General features: G+C 41.7%; 1 protein-coding gene across 2 annotated transcripts in view; it reads right to left on the bottom strand.

The window, feature by feature from the left end:
• LOC126171570 (beta-1,3-glucosyltransferase) overlaps window positions 1–18094 on the bottom strand; it is a 95875-nt gene that overhangs the window by 64337 nt on the left and 13444 nt on the right. Inside the window, exons 3-4 of one of the 2 annotated variants that reach the window (XM_049920811.1) lie at window positions 2579–2667; window positions 2413–2489 (exon numbers count right to left, since the gene is read on the bottom strand). In XM_049920811.1, coding sequence (XP_049776768.1) covers window positions 2413–2489; window positions 2579–2667 — 166 coding nt within the window. Of the gene's footprint in view, window positions 1–2412; window positions 2490–2578; window positions 2674–18094 lie in introns of both variants that reach the window. The other variant, XM_049920810.1, reaches the window with a different exon arrangement.

Raw genomic sequence — 18094 nt, 5'->3', positions numbered from 1 at the left:
GGCTGTCTCTCTCTGACTGGTATGATGTTTCAGCCCCTTATCAGAACACTTGACTTTCTGTCAGTGTTAGAAGACTTTCACAATACCTCAGACAAATCACTACTGTACACCAAGAAGAAGAGCAGGCCAGGCGTCAAATATTGTGGGACACAATATTTAATGTTTCCCCATACCAAATTTAATCCATTCATGTAGTATCTATTATAACACTCACTTATGGGCAACAATGTTTATTGAACACAATTAACTTCCATAAAAATAAATTAAAATTTCTAATAGTCCATGGACCAAACAATCATAGTTCTAAACAGTATAGTCATCTGAGCCACTATAGAAATTAATAATAGGTAGCTTCTGACTAAGTTGCCTAAAGTCCAATAACTACTTAGTCGAAACAATGTGTTTAGTTCCATTAAGCCGAGAGATGGTGGAAACAACAAGTTCATAATTCGTAGCACTAAGCACACAGTTAAGTAGCCATGGGGTCAGAGTCAATGGGTGCAGGCAAGTTGAATAATAGCAACTGAGGAAGAGATCATCATCAGGTTGCCTTATATTTGTCCATTGCAGAAGTTCATGTAACTGGCCTTTGACATTGGCCTTGTTCCCATCGCAGGCATCCTCACTGGATGTGGGTTATGTTACACACACTGATACATCCACTCTTCCATTTCAGCAGTAGACGGGATTACTAAAGTATCATTTGTAAATGTAGCCCCTCCGCTTTCTATTTTTAAGATAACACTACATCCAAGGAATTCTGTTTCATTTTAATTTTCTGAGTAGAATCAAATGCCTTGACAAGATCATAGAAACTGCCCACAGATAATTCTTCTAATTTAGTTCTACGAGGACAGAATCTCTGAGATGTTATATTGCTTTTTGTTGTAAACTGCCTTCACAAAATATTTTGAAAATACAGATAGAAGGATATGGGTCTAAAATAAGAGGTTACTTGCTTACCTCCTCTTTTGGAAAGGGGTATTATTATTGTGTAATTTAGCCTTACAGGAAATACAGCTTGACTTATCCATTGTTTAAAAAGGTAGCTCAAGTTGGGCACTGCCAAGTCAGCACAAGGTTTCAGTATTTTGGCTGAAATATCACCAAGACTAGAAGAGTTACTGTTCTCCACTAACCTAACAATTTTTTTCATCTCTTTAATGGTTAATTTGGCAAAAAAGATTGCTGCTGGTCAGGTATACAATACCCATTTACGTAACTTTAGCTGATCTGTTTCAGATGCGCCATTTTTTTGTTCTTGTGTTTTCAGTTACTGTTAGAATTCAATGAATTTCTTGGCCAATGATTTGATTTTAATAGCACCTGTTTTGCTGCTATTGTTGTTAAGGAGTCAAACATAAAGTGCCTTTTGTGTTCTAAAATACCTTTGTTTTTTCCTTGGTATTTTGAACTTTTAGTGTATAGGCCTAGTCAATAGTTTTATTATTTATGATGACATTGTTCAGTAAGTTCATCTTCTCTGAATAGTGAAACGAGCCAACCAGCATTTATATCTCTGTGAAACTGTACTTCTCTCTTCACTAAACCTGGTGGGGAAGGGGGGGGGGGGGGATGTCTTATTGGTGTCATTTGACCATCATGGTTAGATCAGAATTATCTGAGATTAAATCGATATTGAAATTTCCACGGCACAATAACTTACCACTTATTTTTACTGATCGTTGTTAGAACCCACTCTAGTTACTTAATGAAGTTTAAGGCATTTCATGTTGAGGCCTGTACACTGTCAGAACCTCTAACTTCCGTGTTTTCAAGTTTATTATTGAAGTGTAATATTCAAAGAGAAGTTCAGTGCAGTACTTATTAGTGTCTATGGCCTGGAACTTGATTCCTTTTTTTGTGTATACAGGCAGTCTCCCCATTCCCCTTTCCTAATATTATGTTTACCATGATGGAATACTAACTATAGTCAGTATCATTATCACTGTTACTTTCTGTCTGAACTGCAAAAATTATTGCTAACACATTACATTTAGTGTTTGTTGCAAAACAATTAGTATAATACAGCTCACTGCGTTACAAGATAATTTTATGAAATGAATTAAGTTGCTCTTTGATTGAGACCCCTTGGTAAAATTCTTCCCATTGTTCCTCTCATGTTTAATTTTGTAAGACTTGAAGTTTAGATAGTGTAATGTAGGTAGAAAAGAGTAAACTAGTTTAATATTTGGACAACTGTGTCATATTTATGACTGAATCATGCAAAACATTCATGTTCAATGACATTACATAAATTAATAATACAGCACAATGTACAATTACACACTGATGTTAATTGACTGGATTTTGCTTCTGGTTTTTGCACCTGACTCAAGTTCTCTTTTACAAGAGCACTATCACATTTAAGAACATTGTTTTCTATTTAAAATAACAAGCGGAAGTACTCACTCTTTCAAAACTGGAATAATTGTCCATGCTCCAGGATGGTCAAAGTCTTCGTGCATCAGATGAATTTTTAATTTGGGCTGTTAAGAAAAAATATATTAATCTTCATAATTTCACCTTCTGTGCACAATATTAGCAACATTTGCTCACAATAGTGTTATATACTAACCTCCTCAGATTGGAGTAATTTTCTGAGATTATTAGCCATTTCTGAGTGATGATCATCTTTTTGGCTTATTATAAGAATTACCACCTCATCTGCAGCTGGAAAACATGTCTGCATAAATGACTTCATTTTGAAAATTTTAAATAAATACGAGGTTGGTTTGAAAAGTTCTTGGAACGGAACAGAAAAAACATACATACATCACTGAAACTTTTTTTATTTTTCAATGTAGCCTCCTTGTAGATTAATGCACTTGCTCAATCGATTCTCCATTGCCTTGACCCCATCTCAAAAATGAGTTTCCTCCAGGCCTGCAAAACAATTGTCAATTCTGGCTATCAATTCTTCGTTTGAAGTGAATCTTCGCCACCAAGAAAAATTTTCAGTTTTGGGAAGAGATGGAAGTCTGATGGAGTAATATCAGATGAATAAGCCAGTTGTGGCAACAATTCATACCTTAGTTTGCCTAATTTTGCCATGGCAATGGCACATGTGTGCAGACGGGTGTCAAGAGTCGTGGCACCCATCTTGCAGATAATTTATTCATTTCTAATTCTTCCGTTAAAATGTGATATACCCTTTCAGATGACATCTGGTAAGCGTGAGCAATTTCACACACTTTCAGTTGGCAATCATCCATAATCATTTTGTGCACTTTTGCAATGATTTTAGGAGTAGTGACACACCTTGGCTGACCACTGTGCGGATTACCATCTAAGCTCTCCCAACACAAATTTAAATTCATTTGTCCACTTGGCAACAGTTGAATATGAAGGTGCAGAGCCCCCATTGCATTCTGGAAATTGGCATGAATGTCCTTTGCTTTCATAGCTTCCTTTACGAAGTACTTAATCACTGCTTGAATTTCAATTTTTTTCATCTTCACAATTCACTATGCAGGAACAACAACACAGCCACATCACCACCACAACTCTCTTACAAGAGCACTGGTTCAGTACATATTTACAGGCAACAGTCCAATGAATATCACGTGAACAACTTGTTGCGCTAACTAACTTCTCGTGGTGATTGTGAAAACTTTTCAAACCACCCTCGTGTATAGAATGGTTGGTGCCAAACAATGAGAATCAGTATGATGCCTAGAAGTATAGTGATGTGAAAGTACAGTAGGCCTATATGGTACTATTAAAAATATGTGAATCATGTGGGTTATGTATATACACTATCTTATCAAAAGTCTCTAGATACCAATTAGTGAACATTAATATGAGGTGTGTCTAACCTTTGTCTTTTTGGTGGTTTTTTCTCTGCTGGGGACACTTTCAATGAGAAATCTGAATGTCTGTGGAGGAATGGCAGCCCATTCTCCCTCGAGAGCCAAAACCAGAGAAAGTAAGGATTTTGGATGCTGGGATCTGGAGGGAAGCTGACATTCCAACTCATCCCAAAGGTTTTCCACTTGGTTCAGATTAGGATTTTGGGCATGTCAGTTCATTTAAGGAATGTTATCGTATACAAACTAAAGCCACACAGATGGTGCTTGATGACAGGTGCATTATCACACTGATACAGACAATCATCATCTATGAAGTGTTGCACTACTATAGGCAGTACACAATGCTGTAAAATGTATTCATATCCTTCTGCATTTAGCATTTTCTTAAGTGTAACATTGCTAAGCACTGATTACAGAAACGTGAGGCTTATGAGGAGCCGCTTGGACATCATAACCCATTCTTTTTAATTCCTTATGCACTGTCAATGTGCTAGATGGATTGCTGGTAGGAGTTTGAAAATCATGAGTTATTCCTTCAGCTGATTTTCATCCAGTCTTTCACAACCATCCACTACAATAGTTGATGGTTGCTGGGTGCCAGTACATTAGGTCTGCCTGATCTTGTTTTAACTATGGCTGTTTGTTTGTTTTCTCACTTCACAATCACATTACCAACAGTCTTCTTGGGCAGCTTTACAAGGCTTGAAGTGCCTCTGACGGATTTGTTACTCAGGTGACATCCAATGACTAGTTCATGTTTAAAGTCACTGTGCTCTCCTGACCAACCCATTCTGTTATTTCTGATTCTCTGTTGACAAGAAAATACTTCCCACCTCCTTTCATACCAGCAGGTCCGCCTCTCATGGCATCTATTGTTCAATTTCACATTACATAGTTGTGCTCAGATACTTTTGATCAGATACTGTACAGGGCACGAAATGCCAATAATAGCATCATACTACAAATGTATGAGTATTACTCATAAGGCCATGCAGGCACTAAAGAAATACACATTGTTTTGAGCTGCTTCACATTGCCAAAGTGGTTTTAAACACTGAACACCTCATCAGGTGTGCAGTAGGATGCTCAGGTTTCATACCAATGTCATCTTTATTTACTTTTAGTAATCAACAATCGCACAGAACCAGGTTAAATGAGTATGGCAGATATCTTACCAGCTCCAGTTCACAAAGCTGATAAGCTCATGAAACATGCTGATTTATGTAGCTGCACTGTTTGGGGAGCCAATAACTTTGGCTATAAGATGTCAACATATAGACACGTGTGCAAATAAGTGGACCACATACAGTTCTGCTGCTTTTGAGTAAATCTATGTTTCTTTCAACTGAGACAAATGCAAAAGGACCATATCCTAAAGCATATATTTCCCAGCCACATGTTAAAAGACTTATGTACATGTAGCAAGTGATGTACAAAGATTGGACAAAAATACAGAAACACTATGAGAAATGCATGCTTGGAACATAAATGCAGTTGTTAGCCAAGCCTGCAGGTGGTGCTGTTGTATTTGACCATAAAAGGTGTCTGTGCAACACTGTAAACGTGTTGCAAGTGTCAGTTGTGGTCAGAATGGTATTCTGTGTAAATGTGAGTGCATTATGTTGAAGCTAACCAAATTCAAATGTGGGCAAACCTTTCTGTTTGTATAGTGGATCCTTCCAAAACAAAGGTAGCAAAAGTGTTTGGTGTTTCAAGAGGCACCATATCAAAGATTTATACCCCATACAGGAAAAGTGGGGCAAATATCATCTGCTGAATCATAATGTGTGTGATGAACCTTTTGCATTTCTTGCTTTTATGTTTTCATTTTCTTCAAAATGAAAATATGAAGCGGTAGCCCAACATAGAGCCTACACCTACTGTCATGTATTTTTATTTTTAAATGTTAAAAAACATAAGATGTTTTTCCTGTTCCTCAGTAAGAGGAAGGACTCGCTCTCAGTTAATGAATGAAAGTAGATGCACATTATTTTAGAGTGTAATTGGTGGTAGCCATTTGGTTGGTTGGTTTAAAAGAGGGGGGAGGGACCAAACTGCTAGGTCATCGGTCCCTTGTTCCAATAAAAATAATTCCACAGGGGTGGGAGTAAAATAATCGAGACACACCAAACACAACTGTAAGAAAGGAGAAAACCACAAGAATGACAGAAGGGCAACAAACACTAAAATGGACAAAATCAGATAAGAAAACCACAGAGAGACGCAAGAAACATGCAGAAGAGATCAAAACAAGAGAGCAGATTACCAAGGCTGGCCGACCATGAGAATAAAAAGGAGAAGCCAGCTACTTCGCAACACATTAAAACCCCCAGCCTAAAAGCACTGCTTAGATCAAATGATAAAACCTACACTCACAAATAAAACGCAAAACTAAAGGTGCTGTTGAGGCATTGTCGCCCAACACCAAAGGCAGGCTGCTGGGAAGTTTAAAGTCAGCCGCAGTGTGGCTAAAAGTGGGCAGTCCAGCAAGAGGTGGATGACTGTCATTTGTGAGCCACAGCAACACCAAGGTGGATCCTCATGATGGAGGAAGTAAACAAGCATTAGCCACATGTGGCCAATGCGGAGACAGTAGAAGACAACTGATTCCCTGCAAGAGGACCATACGGCAGACTTCCACACATTCGTAGTCTCCCTAATGACATGTAGTTTGTTGTGCGTACTGTTATGCCATTCCATCTCCCAAAGCCAAAACACCCTGCAGTGTTAAGATAAAATGCAGGTCAGTTTCAGAGATGCCCATCTCCATAAGTGGTTTCCGCATAACTTGTTTGGCCAGCCTGTCGGCAAGTTCGTTGCCTGGGATTCCGACATGTCCTGGGGTCCACACAAACACTACTGCACGACGGGACTGTTCCAGGGTATAGATGGACTTCTGAATGGATGCTACCAAAGGATGGTGAAGGTAGTACTGGTTGATAGTTTGTAGGCTGCTCAAGGAGTCAGTACACAGGAGAAATAACTTGCCAGCACATGAGCAGATGTGTTCAAGAGCACGAGATATGGCCACCAGCTCTGCAGTGTTTTCACTGCAGCCATCTGGTAAGGAGTGCTGTTCAATATGTCCTCCATGAACATACGCAAAGCCTACGTGATCCTCAGCCGCAGAGCCATCGGTGTAAACCACTTCATGGCCCTAGTACATGTCGAGAATCGGGAGGAAGTGATAGCAGACAGCTGCAGGATTAGTGGAGTCCTTAGGGCCATGCGAACGGTCCACAAGAATCTGTGGCCTAGGTGTACACAATGGAGGTGTACCTGTATGGACCTCAAGGAGAGGTGGTAATGGGAAGGACTCCAGTTCAGATAGAAGGGACTGGACGCAAACTGCAATCGTAAGCCCTGACTGGGGCCTCTGATGTGGAAGATGAACCACCGTGGTTGGGAAAAGGAGACAGTAATTTGGATGCGCAGGAGAACTACAAATGTGTGCAACGTAACTGGCAGCCAGTTGTGTGCACCTAACCTTCAATGGAGTGACTCCAGCCTCCACCAGGACACTGGTCACCAGACTCGTTCAAAAAGCTCCCATCTCTAGACAAACAACACCACAGTAGTGCGCTGGTTCGAGTAAACGCAATGTTGAGTTGAGCACGCCGCCAAACCGTAAACCAGACTCCCATAGTCAAGAAGGGATTAAACAAGGGCTCTGTAGAGCTGCAGCAGTGTAGAGTAGTCAGCACCCCAGTTGGTGTTGCTCAGGCAGTAGAGGGCATTGAGGTGCTGCCAGCATTTCTGCTTAAGCTGACGAAAGTGAAGTAGCCAAGTCAATCGGGCATCGAAAACCAGTCCTAAGAATTGATATTTCTCCACTACAGTGAGTGGATCATCATTAAGGTAAAGTTCTGGTTCTGGATGAATGGTGCAACACCGACAGAAATGTATGACACATGACTACGCGGCTGAAAACTGGAAGCTGTGGGCTAGAGCCCATAACTGCACCCTGTGAATGGTTCCCTGTAGGCACCACTCACCAACACCAGTACTAGAGGAGCAGTACGAAATGGAGAAGTCATCCGCATACAGAGAAGGTGAGACCGACGGCCCTACAGCTGCTGCTAAAGCATTAATAGCCACTAAAAACAGAGAGATACTCAATACAGAGTCCTGCAGAATGCCATTCTCCTGGATATGGGGGGAACTATGGGAGGCACCGGCTTGGACATGGAAAGTATGGAACGACAGGAAGTTCTGAATAAAAATTGGGAGTGGCCCCCGGAGACCCCACTCATAGAATGTGGCAAGGATATGATGTCTCCAGGTCATGTCATATGATTTACGTAAGTCAAAAAAGATGGCAACCAGATGTTGACGTCTGAAAAGGCTCTTTGGATGGTAGACTTGAGGGACACAAGATTATCAGTGGTAGAGCAACCCTGGCGGGAGCCGCCCTGACATGGAGTCAGTAGGCCACATGACTCCAGGACCCGACCCAACCCAACTGTTGACCACCATATGTTCCAGCAGCTTACAAAGAAAGTTGGTGAGGCTGATGGGTTGGTAGCTACCCACATCAAGCTGGTTTTGACCAGGTTTGAGCACCAGAATGATGGTGCTCTCCCACCATTGCGATGGAAAGACGCCATTGCACCAGATCTGGTTGAAGATGACGTGGAGATGTCACTTATAGTCAGACGAGAGTCGTTTAATCATCTGACTGTGGATCTGATCCAGCCCAGGAACTGTGTCGGGGCAACATGCAAAAGCGCTGAGGAGCTCCCACTCTGTAAATGGGGTGTTATAGGGCTCACTGTGGCATGTAGTGAACAAGAGGACTTTCCTTTCCATCTGGCGTTCGAGGTTGCAAAAGGCTGGAGGGTATTCTCTGACACCGAGGCTTGAGCATAGTGCTCAGCAAAGTGTTCAGCAATTGCTTTTGTGTCGGTAGACAACACATCATTGACGTTAATGCCAGGAACACCTGTTGGGGTCTGGTACCCAAAAAGATGTCTGATCTTCGACCAGACTTGGGAAGGTGATGTATGGCACACAATGGTTGACATGTACCTCTCCCAACATGCCTCTTTCCGTCGTTTTATAAGCTGGCAAACATGGGCACGGAGCCACTTAAAGACTATTAGGTGCTCTAGGGAAGAGTGCCGCTTATGTCACTGTAGAGCTTGCTGACGCTCTTTAATTGCCTCAGCAACTTCCAGCAACCACTAAGGGACTGTCTTTCACCGGGGGCACCCTAAAGAACGAGGGATCACATTTTCTGCCGCAGAAATGATTGTTGTAGTGACCTGCTCAATGACAAAATCCATGGCACCATGTGGGAGAGATTCAGTGGTGACAGCAGAGGTGAAGGCTTCCCAGTCTGCCTTGTTTAAAGCCCATCTGAGTAGGTGTCCATGGGTATGATGCTCGGGGAGTGACAGGAAGATGGGTAAGTGGTCAATACCACACAGGTCATCATGTGCTCTCCAGACGATAGATGGAAAAAGGTCAGGACTGCAAACCGAGAGATCAATGGCTGAATATGTGCCATGTGCCACACTGAAATGTGTGGGGGCATGTGTATTTAAGAGGCTGAGGTCGAGTAGTAACAGTAAATTTTCGACCTCCCTACCTCGGCCAGTAAGCATGGTGCCACTCTACAAGGGGTTATGCATGTTAAAATCTCCCAAAAGAAGGAAAGGTTAAAGAAGTTGCTCAATCAGTGCAGCTAATACGTTCAAGGGTACTGCACCATCTGGAGGAAGATATACATTGCAGACAGTTATTTCCTGCGTCATCCTTATCCTGACAGCCACAGCTTCAAGAGGAGTTTGAAGGGGCACAGGTTCATTACATACTGAGTTCAGAACATAGACACAAACTCCACCTGACACTCTATTATGGTCGCTACGGTTTCTGTAATATCCCTTACAGCCGTGGAGGGCAGGGGTCCGCATTACCAGAAACCAGATTTCCTGGAGGGCAATGCAGAAAGCAAGTGTAAAGCTTAACAGTTTCTGTAGCTCAGCCAGGTGGTGGAAAATACCGCAGCAGTTCCACTGGAGGATTATGTGATCGTGAGACTGGGAAGGCATGAAACACTCAATGAGGCAGTCTACACCTCAGGGTCACCTGCTGCCACCAGATGAGTATCTGTGAGATCGACAGTCATTGTGTCTGAGGGCCCAGCGAGATCTAAGTCCTCAGCGGGCGCCAGAATCTCCACCTCATCCTCAGACAAAGAGCTTGTAGGTAGTGGTGGTGTGGGTGCCACCACAGTGCCTTGGTTCTTGGGGGTCTTTTTCTTTTTAGGTTTCTCTCGCTGCTCCTTAGGTTTGTCCGGCTGGAAGGGCTTCACTGGTTCAGTCTCCGTGACAGATGAGGACTGTGAATCCCTACGACCAGCTACCTGTGGTTGCTTCAGCCACAGGCGGGTGTCATTTTTGCCACCAGTAGGATTTTGGGAAGGGAGTGACCCAAGGGATCCCTTCTCCAGCTGTGAAGTGGTGACTGACGTCCCCGATGGTTTGGGGGAGGGGGGGGGGGAGGGGTTGTTCCTGAAGCAGGTTGTGCAGGAGCAACAGGGAGGGAAGTGCCCCCCCCCCCCCCCCCACCATCAACAGGGCAGGTGGAATCTGACGGCTCAGAGAGCCAGCTGTACGCGGCAGACAGGAAGATGGTAGAACTGTTGTCATAGTAGTGGCGTAGGTTGATGTCATATGCACAGGATGTAGCCTCTCATATTTTCTCTTAGCCTCAGTGTAGGTCAGTCGGTCCAGGGTCTTGTATTCCATTATTTTCCTTTCTTTCTGGAGAATCCTGCAGTCTGGCGAGCAAGGCGAATGGTGCCCTCCATAGTTGACACAGATGGGGGGGGGGGGGGGGGGGGGGGCGAGGCACAGTAAGGATTGAGATATGAACAACATCCACAATCCCGACAGGTGACGCTGGAAGTACAGCAGGAAGACATATGGCCAAACTTCCAGCACTTAAAGCACTGCATTGGGGGAGGGATATATGGATTTACGTCACAGCGGTAGACCATCAACTAGACCTTCTCAGGTAGTGTTCCCCCTCAAACGCCAAGATGAAGGCACCAGTGGCAACCTGACTATCCCTCGGACCCGGTGGACACACTGGATGAAATGGACACCTCGCCACTCTAAATTGGCGTGTAGCTCATTGTCAGACTGCAAAAGAAGGCCCTGTAAAATATGATACCCTGGACCATATTTAAGGTCTTATGGGGCATGATAACATCCCCCACCTTTTCACAGGCAAGTAGTGCCCGTGACTCGGCAGAGGATGCTGTTTTGGTCAAAACTGACCCTGATTGTCTTTTGGACAATCCCTCCATCTCCCCAAACTTGTCCTCTAACCGATCCACAAAAAACTAAGATTTCATTGACAAGAACGATTCCCCATCAACTCTCATACATACGAGGTACCGGGGTGAATAAGCTTCACTGCCATCCTTAGCCTGGTGTTCCTCCCATGGTGTGGCCAGGGGGGTGGGGGAAGGGGGGAGGGGGGGGGGAACAATTTGGGGTCATATTTCTTGGCATTGAAGTTAGACCTTGACCGCTTAGAGATTGCTGGTGTTTGACCACTAGCAACAGATGATTTACTATGCTTCATGGCATATGCTTCTGCTCTGATGCCCCCCACTCTGACCACGGGCCTCCCTCTCAGGCACCACCCAGCCACAGCAAAGGCAACCTGGCAGGATGGCCATTGCCAGGAGTCCCGATGCCCCAGGGTGACAGGCATCTATTCCTTGGCATACATGGGGAGTTAACAGCGCAGGCATCAGCAGAGCGATCCCTGTGTGGTCAGGGGGCTACAATCAACAGGGTACACAGTGGCCCCACCACAACCAACTGGCTACCGTGCTGGATATCAGGCGCAAACGAGCTAAGAAGTCCATTATCATTGACAGCGCAGAAAGCGATACTGCACAGAGGATGGAGGAAAACACACCCAGGAGGGTGACCTAACCCAACTGCTGGAGAATGAGCGGAAGTGCAAATCCACATCAACGAAGGATGCGAGAGGTCTCAGCGCATGATGGACACTATGCACCATGTAAGGTGTCCTTCCCCAATTGGCTTGCTCTTTGGGAAAATTTTGAAGAATGGAATTCAAACCCTACAGGCGACCATCACATAAGGCCGAAACGTGTGAGACCCCTTCTAGTCACCTCTTACAACAGGCAGGAACACCTCGGGCCTATCCTAACCCCCAGACCTGCAGGAGGGAACCATTTTGGTTGTGAGAATAAGCAAAAAGTTTGCAATTTTGATGTGCATAGAAGGAAGAATATACTATCATTTCACAAGTGAAAAATTGTTGGAATCATCATCCCAAGTAGTAATGCAATATATAAAAACTCAAGAAACCCACCTGTGTACTTTGGAGTTATTACAAATTACAGACATAGCTCAGCCTACTGTGCTTGTCTGACATGCCGGAAAATTTCTCTCATTATTTCCATATATCTAAACTTTTATTATTATTTTTTAAATTACATTATAAAGTGGCAACCATGAAATTGAAAATAAGTCTCTTTATTTAGGGAGGCAGTATATGTGGATGAAAGTGCATGTTGGGTGATTGTGACAGATGGTCATTGAAGAAGATTCTGTGACAAATAAGAGAATGACAGCTGCAAAAGTCATTGCAAAACTAAATATCGCACTCACAAATCGTAGCACTAAAACATCACAAATGGAGATCCATAAGCTGGAATTTGCAGGGCAAGCTGGAATTCCAAAACCACACATCAGTGATGCAAATGACCTAATCAAAACAACGTGATGCCAAGTCATAAAACCTGGTCTGTGGAGCATGTTTCTGACTTCTGGCCCAGTTTACATCTGGTGGGTACCGCCCCAACCCTACAATGCAGACTGCTTGCTGACAAGAAAGAAACATGGTGGGGGTTTGGTGATGATCTGGGCAACGACATCATTGCATTCCATGGACCCTGTGGTTACTCTGCAAAGTCACATTACTGTCAAGAATTATGGGACCATTTTGGCTGATCAGGTCCATTCCATGGTATAATGTCTGTTCCCCAATTGTGAGGCTGTGTTCCCTGACAACAGGGCTCCTACTCACACAGTTCGCATCATCAAGGACTGGTTTTGTGAGCATGAGTATGACTTGTCATATCTCCCCTAGCAACCAGTCAGCAGATCTTAATATTATTGAGACTTTGTGGCCTACTTCAGAGAGAAGGGCATGTGATAGTTATCTACCTCCATCATTGTTAGCTGAAGCTGTCATTATTCTGCAGGCAGAATGGTATAAAATTCCCTTTAAAACCATATACAGCACCTGTATTTACCATTCTGAGATGACTGTAAGCTGTTTCAAATGCCAAAGATTTTCCTACATCATATTAGGCATCGTAATTGTGTTTTTGGTGTTTTCATATTTTTGTTCACCCCTCCCCCCCCCCTTTTATATCTTTGTTCAGGAATATGTTGGAGCACATTTCACAGTAATTCTGTAAACAATAAAAGCAAGTAGAAAATAACAGTACATTACAAATTTGTATATGCAAAAGTTAAAATTTATATGGACTGCGATATGAGATACAAGAGAAATTTCAGCAAATGACTGCATATTAACATTGTATTTATTTTAATACTTTTTCATATGTGAGAGAATTGTAGTCCTTTAAGGAATGTGCTTCCAGAGAATGTTTTACCAAAGCTTTTAATCTGTCTTTCCACACAAAAAAAAAAACTTGCTAAATATGTGATAATTTAAAACCGATAACCAAATTACACACAACGGACAAAGAAAAAGATTGACAGATGCCCATGAGGTGCATATGTTGATAGAAGAGGCAGTAAGATGAAGCCTCAGCAAAGCTAAGGGTTCCAGTAACCTATTTCTTACATAGCCTCTGTGTAGCATGCCTTATGTATGAATCTAACATCAGGGGCAGAACAATATATGATATATGTTGCTGAATATGAAGATGAGTAAACCAATAGCTCTTGTGTTTGTAATGAAGGAAATGCTGTGATTTCATAAAAATTTGGAAATATTGTCTATGTATGATGTTTGCTTAATAAATCCTGGCAATCAAAATGTGTAATGTGGAGACAGTTCAATTTTCCTTCAAATACCACTTGCTCTATCATAAGAGTTGTCTGCCTACATAGATATGTGGTCAGTAGGTCTGGCTGTTATGTGGAGAACAGGAGTTTAATTCACAGTACTGTCATGGATGTTTTCCTGGTGGAGGTATGGGGTGGGTTGCACTCAGCCTTGTGATGCCAGCTGAGGAGCTAATTGAATAATAAGTAGCAACTCCACGGTCGAGAGAACCAACAACAGCTGGAAAAGTGGTGTGCTGACCCCATGCACCCCCATACCTCATCCGAATGATGACACTGGCAGAGGACGACATGGTGGTCAACTGGTTCCGATTGGCTTGTCTTGATGAGAAAGAGGAGCTTTATTTTTACTATCATATGAGTAAGAACTTTTATCCGCCAAAGCAGCTATTGGAAAAAAATTCTACATAGCTGTAATTATCTAATGCTCCTGTGACCATCCCTATTACAAGACTTGCCTGATGCACCCTCACAACTCCACCAACACCAACTGTGTAACTGGACAAACATGTTCTACCTAAAGGAGAGCCACCTGTAAAATGATACACTATGTACCAGCTGTTATGTAAATGCTGTTTGACCTGCTACAATGGTATGACTATCACCAAGTGATCAATAAGGATGAATGGGCATAGACGTAGATTATGTACTGGCAACAAACAATATCCTATTAAAGAGCATGCTCTACAAAATGAAACTCATGACCTCAGCACCTGTTTCACCACGCGTCATCTGAATTCTCCCTCCTGATGCCAGTTTCTCAGAAGTCTGCAAGTGGGAACTGGCTTTACAAAATGTGCTTGGTTCTTGCCACTTTACATTAATTTCAAAAGTCTTAGCATTTCTGCAACTATTCGTTTCTTCATTCTTTTATATTTTTCACTGTTTATTTTCTGAACTGCTTATTCCCCATAATACACTTCACTGCTTTCAACTCTTATTGACTCTTTTTTTTTCAGTAATCTTTGTCTTGCTTATTGTGCTATGTTCCATCTTAAAGTTCTCAGATTTTCAAATGTCATCCAGGCACCAACAATCAGCTTTCCTTCCACCCCATCCAGAAAGTCTCCCCTCACTTGGGGTTCTGAGTGACTTTTCCATAACTCTTCCCAGATCCTAAACCTCGCCAGTCCTTATCTTTCATCCATCTTCACTTCTCTTCAATCTTTCTTCCAGAAGAAGAAGTCACTGGTTATGAAAGTTCAAACACTTCCACATTTTTCTGTGTTCACTCCTGTCACCAACTGATAAGTGAGATCTTTATCTATTCACATTATATTATAGTTATTAACAAGTAAACCACAGTCCTCTTCCATGAGGCGGTTTTTCACCTAACATCAAATCTTTCTTCAAGCAGATGTATCAATATCAATTTCAGATAACTCGAGGAGACATGAAAAGTCATAATAGATATTTTTCATAAGTTATTTAGTCAGTTGCATTTGGGAGTAATGTGATCCTTTATGGATCATAGTATCACATACAACAGCCATCAGTCAATTTTATACACTAAACAGCAATCATTACATAATTACATACATGAAAATGTTCGAGAAACCTGGCATCATTCCCATACAAACTTAAGAAACATCTAAGAACACACCATCCAAGTGTTTCACAACAAAACTGTTCCATATGCCAAATGCACTTTTTCACTATAGCTTGCCATTATTATTTTTTTTTAACTTTAGCTGAGCCTATGTAATCATTCCATTTACATCATCTACTATTTTTACTCTCAGTTACGACATGTTAATTGCGTACTCAAACACTACTAGAATTTAATATCTCATTAAATGCAAAATTTCATATTTCATTACATGAAGAATAAGTTGCCAATATCAGTATTAAGTTGATGTTTCTACATATATAAGTGTATGTTATTTCAATTTTGATTGAATAATAGTGTCTTATAGCAAAACTTATCATCTGTCAAAAGTCTGAGATTGTTACTAATATTACCTGTCTCTGTGAACGTGTCTTAATTAAGGATAATGTCTTCTTCTCTGCTGTCAATATATTTCAAACCCAGTACAAACCTGGTTAGATACGCCCATTTTAATGGTGGCATATACTTTTTGAAATTTTAGAACAGTGGTACAAATCTGGTTACTTTTATCTTTCACTCTCATTTTATTTCTTTATTTAACCTGATCTGATTAGGGCCATCTGACCCTCTTATACATCAGACCAGGGTTTCACACATATTGCATCTTTTTCACGTCATAGTTTCCAAAGAAATAACTATTTTAATATGAAAAATAGTATTAAAATGATTTGAGTGTCTATAGTGACAATCTTCTTTTGCTGCTTCTTTTGCTTATGTCTTTATCCTGCGGTTGCAGGGTCAGCATGGTTAGTAACGGATCTGGCAAGGTTAATGTTAAGGGGTGGCTGGACACCCTTCCTGCTGCTACCCCGTAGCCCCCCACCCCCCAGGACGGAATTAGTGTAACCCAGCTGTCTGCGTCTAGTGCTACTCTTGGAATAGTGTGGAAATGTTCAGATGTTTGTGAGTCGTGTAACTGAGGCCCAGCCCAGCCCAGTATTCACCTAGTGGGATGTGGAAAACTGCCTAAAACCCACATCCAGGCTGGCCGGCACACTGGCCCTTGTCGTTAATCCGCCAGACAGATTCAATCTGGAGCCGGCGCGCCTACCTGAGTCCAGGAAGCAGCGCATTAGTGCTATCGGCTAACGTGGCGGGTACTGTCTATAGCAACAATATGATTAAATAACACTGACTATGAACTAATTAGACAATGCTGATACTACTTGTACTGCTGCTGCTGTTGCTACTAATAGAGATGACAGTAATAGTAATAGCAATTGCAGTACTAATATTAACAGAAGTAATGATGGTATAGCAATAGCAGTAGTAATAATAATAGTAGTAATAATAATAATAAAGAATAGGCCTTCGGTATGTTCTGCCAGTCATGAAAGGCGACAAAAAGAACAAACCACTAATAGGGCTAACCCCACTTTTAGTGTGATTAGTTGGTTCAGGGCAGAACTAAAGAAGCCTCGGACAAGCGCCGTCATGGTCGGGGACGGCGTTTGAACCCTATGCCCGCCCACAGTGATAACGACACTGCCGGCCACATGGAAAATGATTTAAATCCAAATAGAGGTGTTTTGCAGGATATGTTTCCTGCAACCACCCTAGAAGGAAAACAAAGACAGAGGATGAGATGGTCAGATGAAGTTCACCGACACCTCATGTTCTGTTATTACCAAGCAACAAACTTAGGAACCAACTCAACTGGATACAGATCACAAGTGTACACAACATTTATTACCAGATACCCAGAATTAAAATTTTTAACAGAACAACGACTAGCTGATCAGATCTGTGTAATAATAAAAAATAACAGGATACCCCAGTCAGAATTAGTAAACATCAAACGACAAGTACAACAAATACTAGAACAAAATAATGTACAATCAGAAGAAGAAGAAAATACAGTAATGGACTCAAACATCCCAGAGCAAATAAACAAAGAACAACAAGCATCAATTAAACAATCAGAAGAAATCAAAATCTTAAGACAGCCACCAGAACAAGCACAAATAGAACACGATGTGACACACATGTTAGATATAGAAGAAAAATTTCAGCTGACGTATATAGAATACAAATACACAAATACAGACATTAGACCATTCTTGCATAGGTCACCAAATAACCCACAAGTCGAAACAACAATAACAACTATCACCACATACATACACAACAAAATAAATGAAAATACAACTATGGAAGAGTTACAACTACTGGTTTATACAGGAGCACTCACTACACTAAATATACACACTAGGCAGAGATCAGAACCAACCAACACACAGAAGAAACCCACAAGAGCAGCATGGCAACACGGGCTACAGATCAGAATAGAAAAACTCAGAAAAGACATCGGACAGCTAACACAATTTATAAGAAATGAAATATCAGACAAAAAACGAGAAAGGTTAGGTAAAATCTCACAACAAGAAGCGATAGAGCAATTAGATGAAAAGAAGAAGAAATTACAAGCATTGGCCAAACGACTTAGAAGATACAAAAAAAGTGAAAATAGAAGGAAACAAAACCAAACATTCAACACAAACCAAAAGAAATTTTACCAGACAATAGATAACACACACATTAAAGTAGACAATCCACCAAACATAATAGACATGGAACACTTC

Source organism: Schistocerca cancellata, chromosome 1, assembly GCF_023864275.1.
Source record: "Schistocerca cancellata isolate TAMUIC-IGC-003103 chromosome 1, iqSchCanc2.1, whole genome shotgun sequence".
Lineage (NCBI taxonomy): Eukaryota > Metazoa > Arthropoda > Insecta > Orthoptera > Acrididae > Schistocerca > Schistocerca cancellata.
The sequence above is the reverse complement of the archived record's forward strand: the minus strand, read 5'-3'. Positions and strand labels throughout refer to the sequence as shown.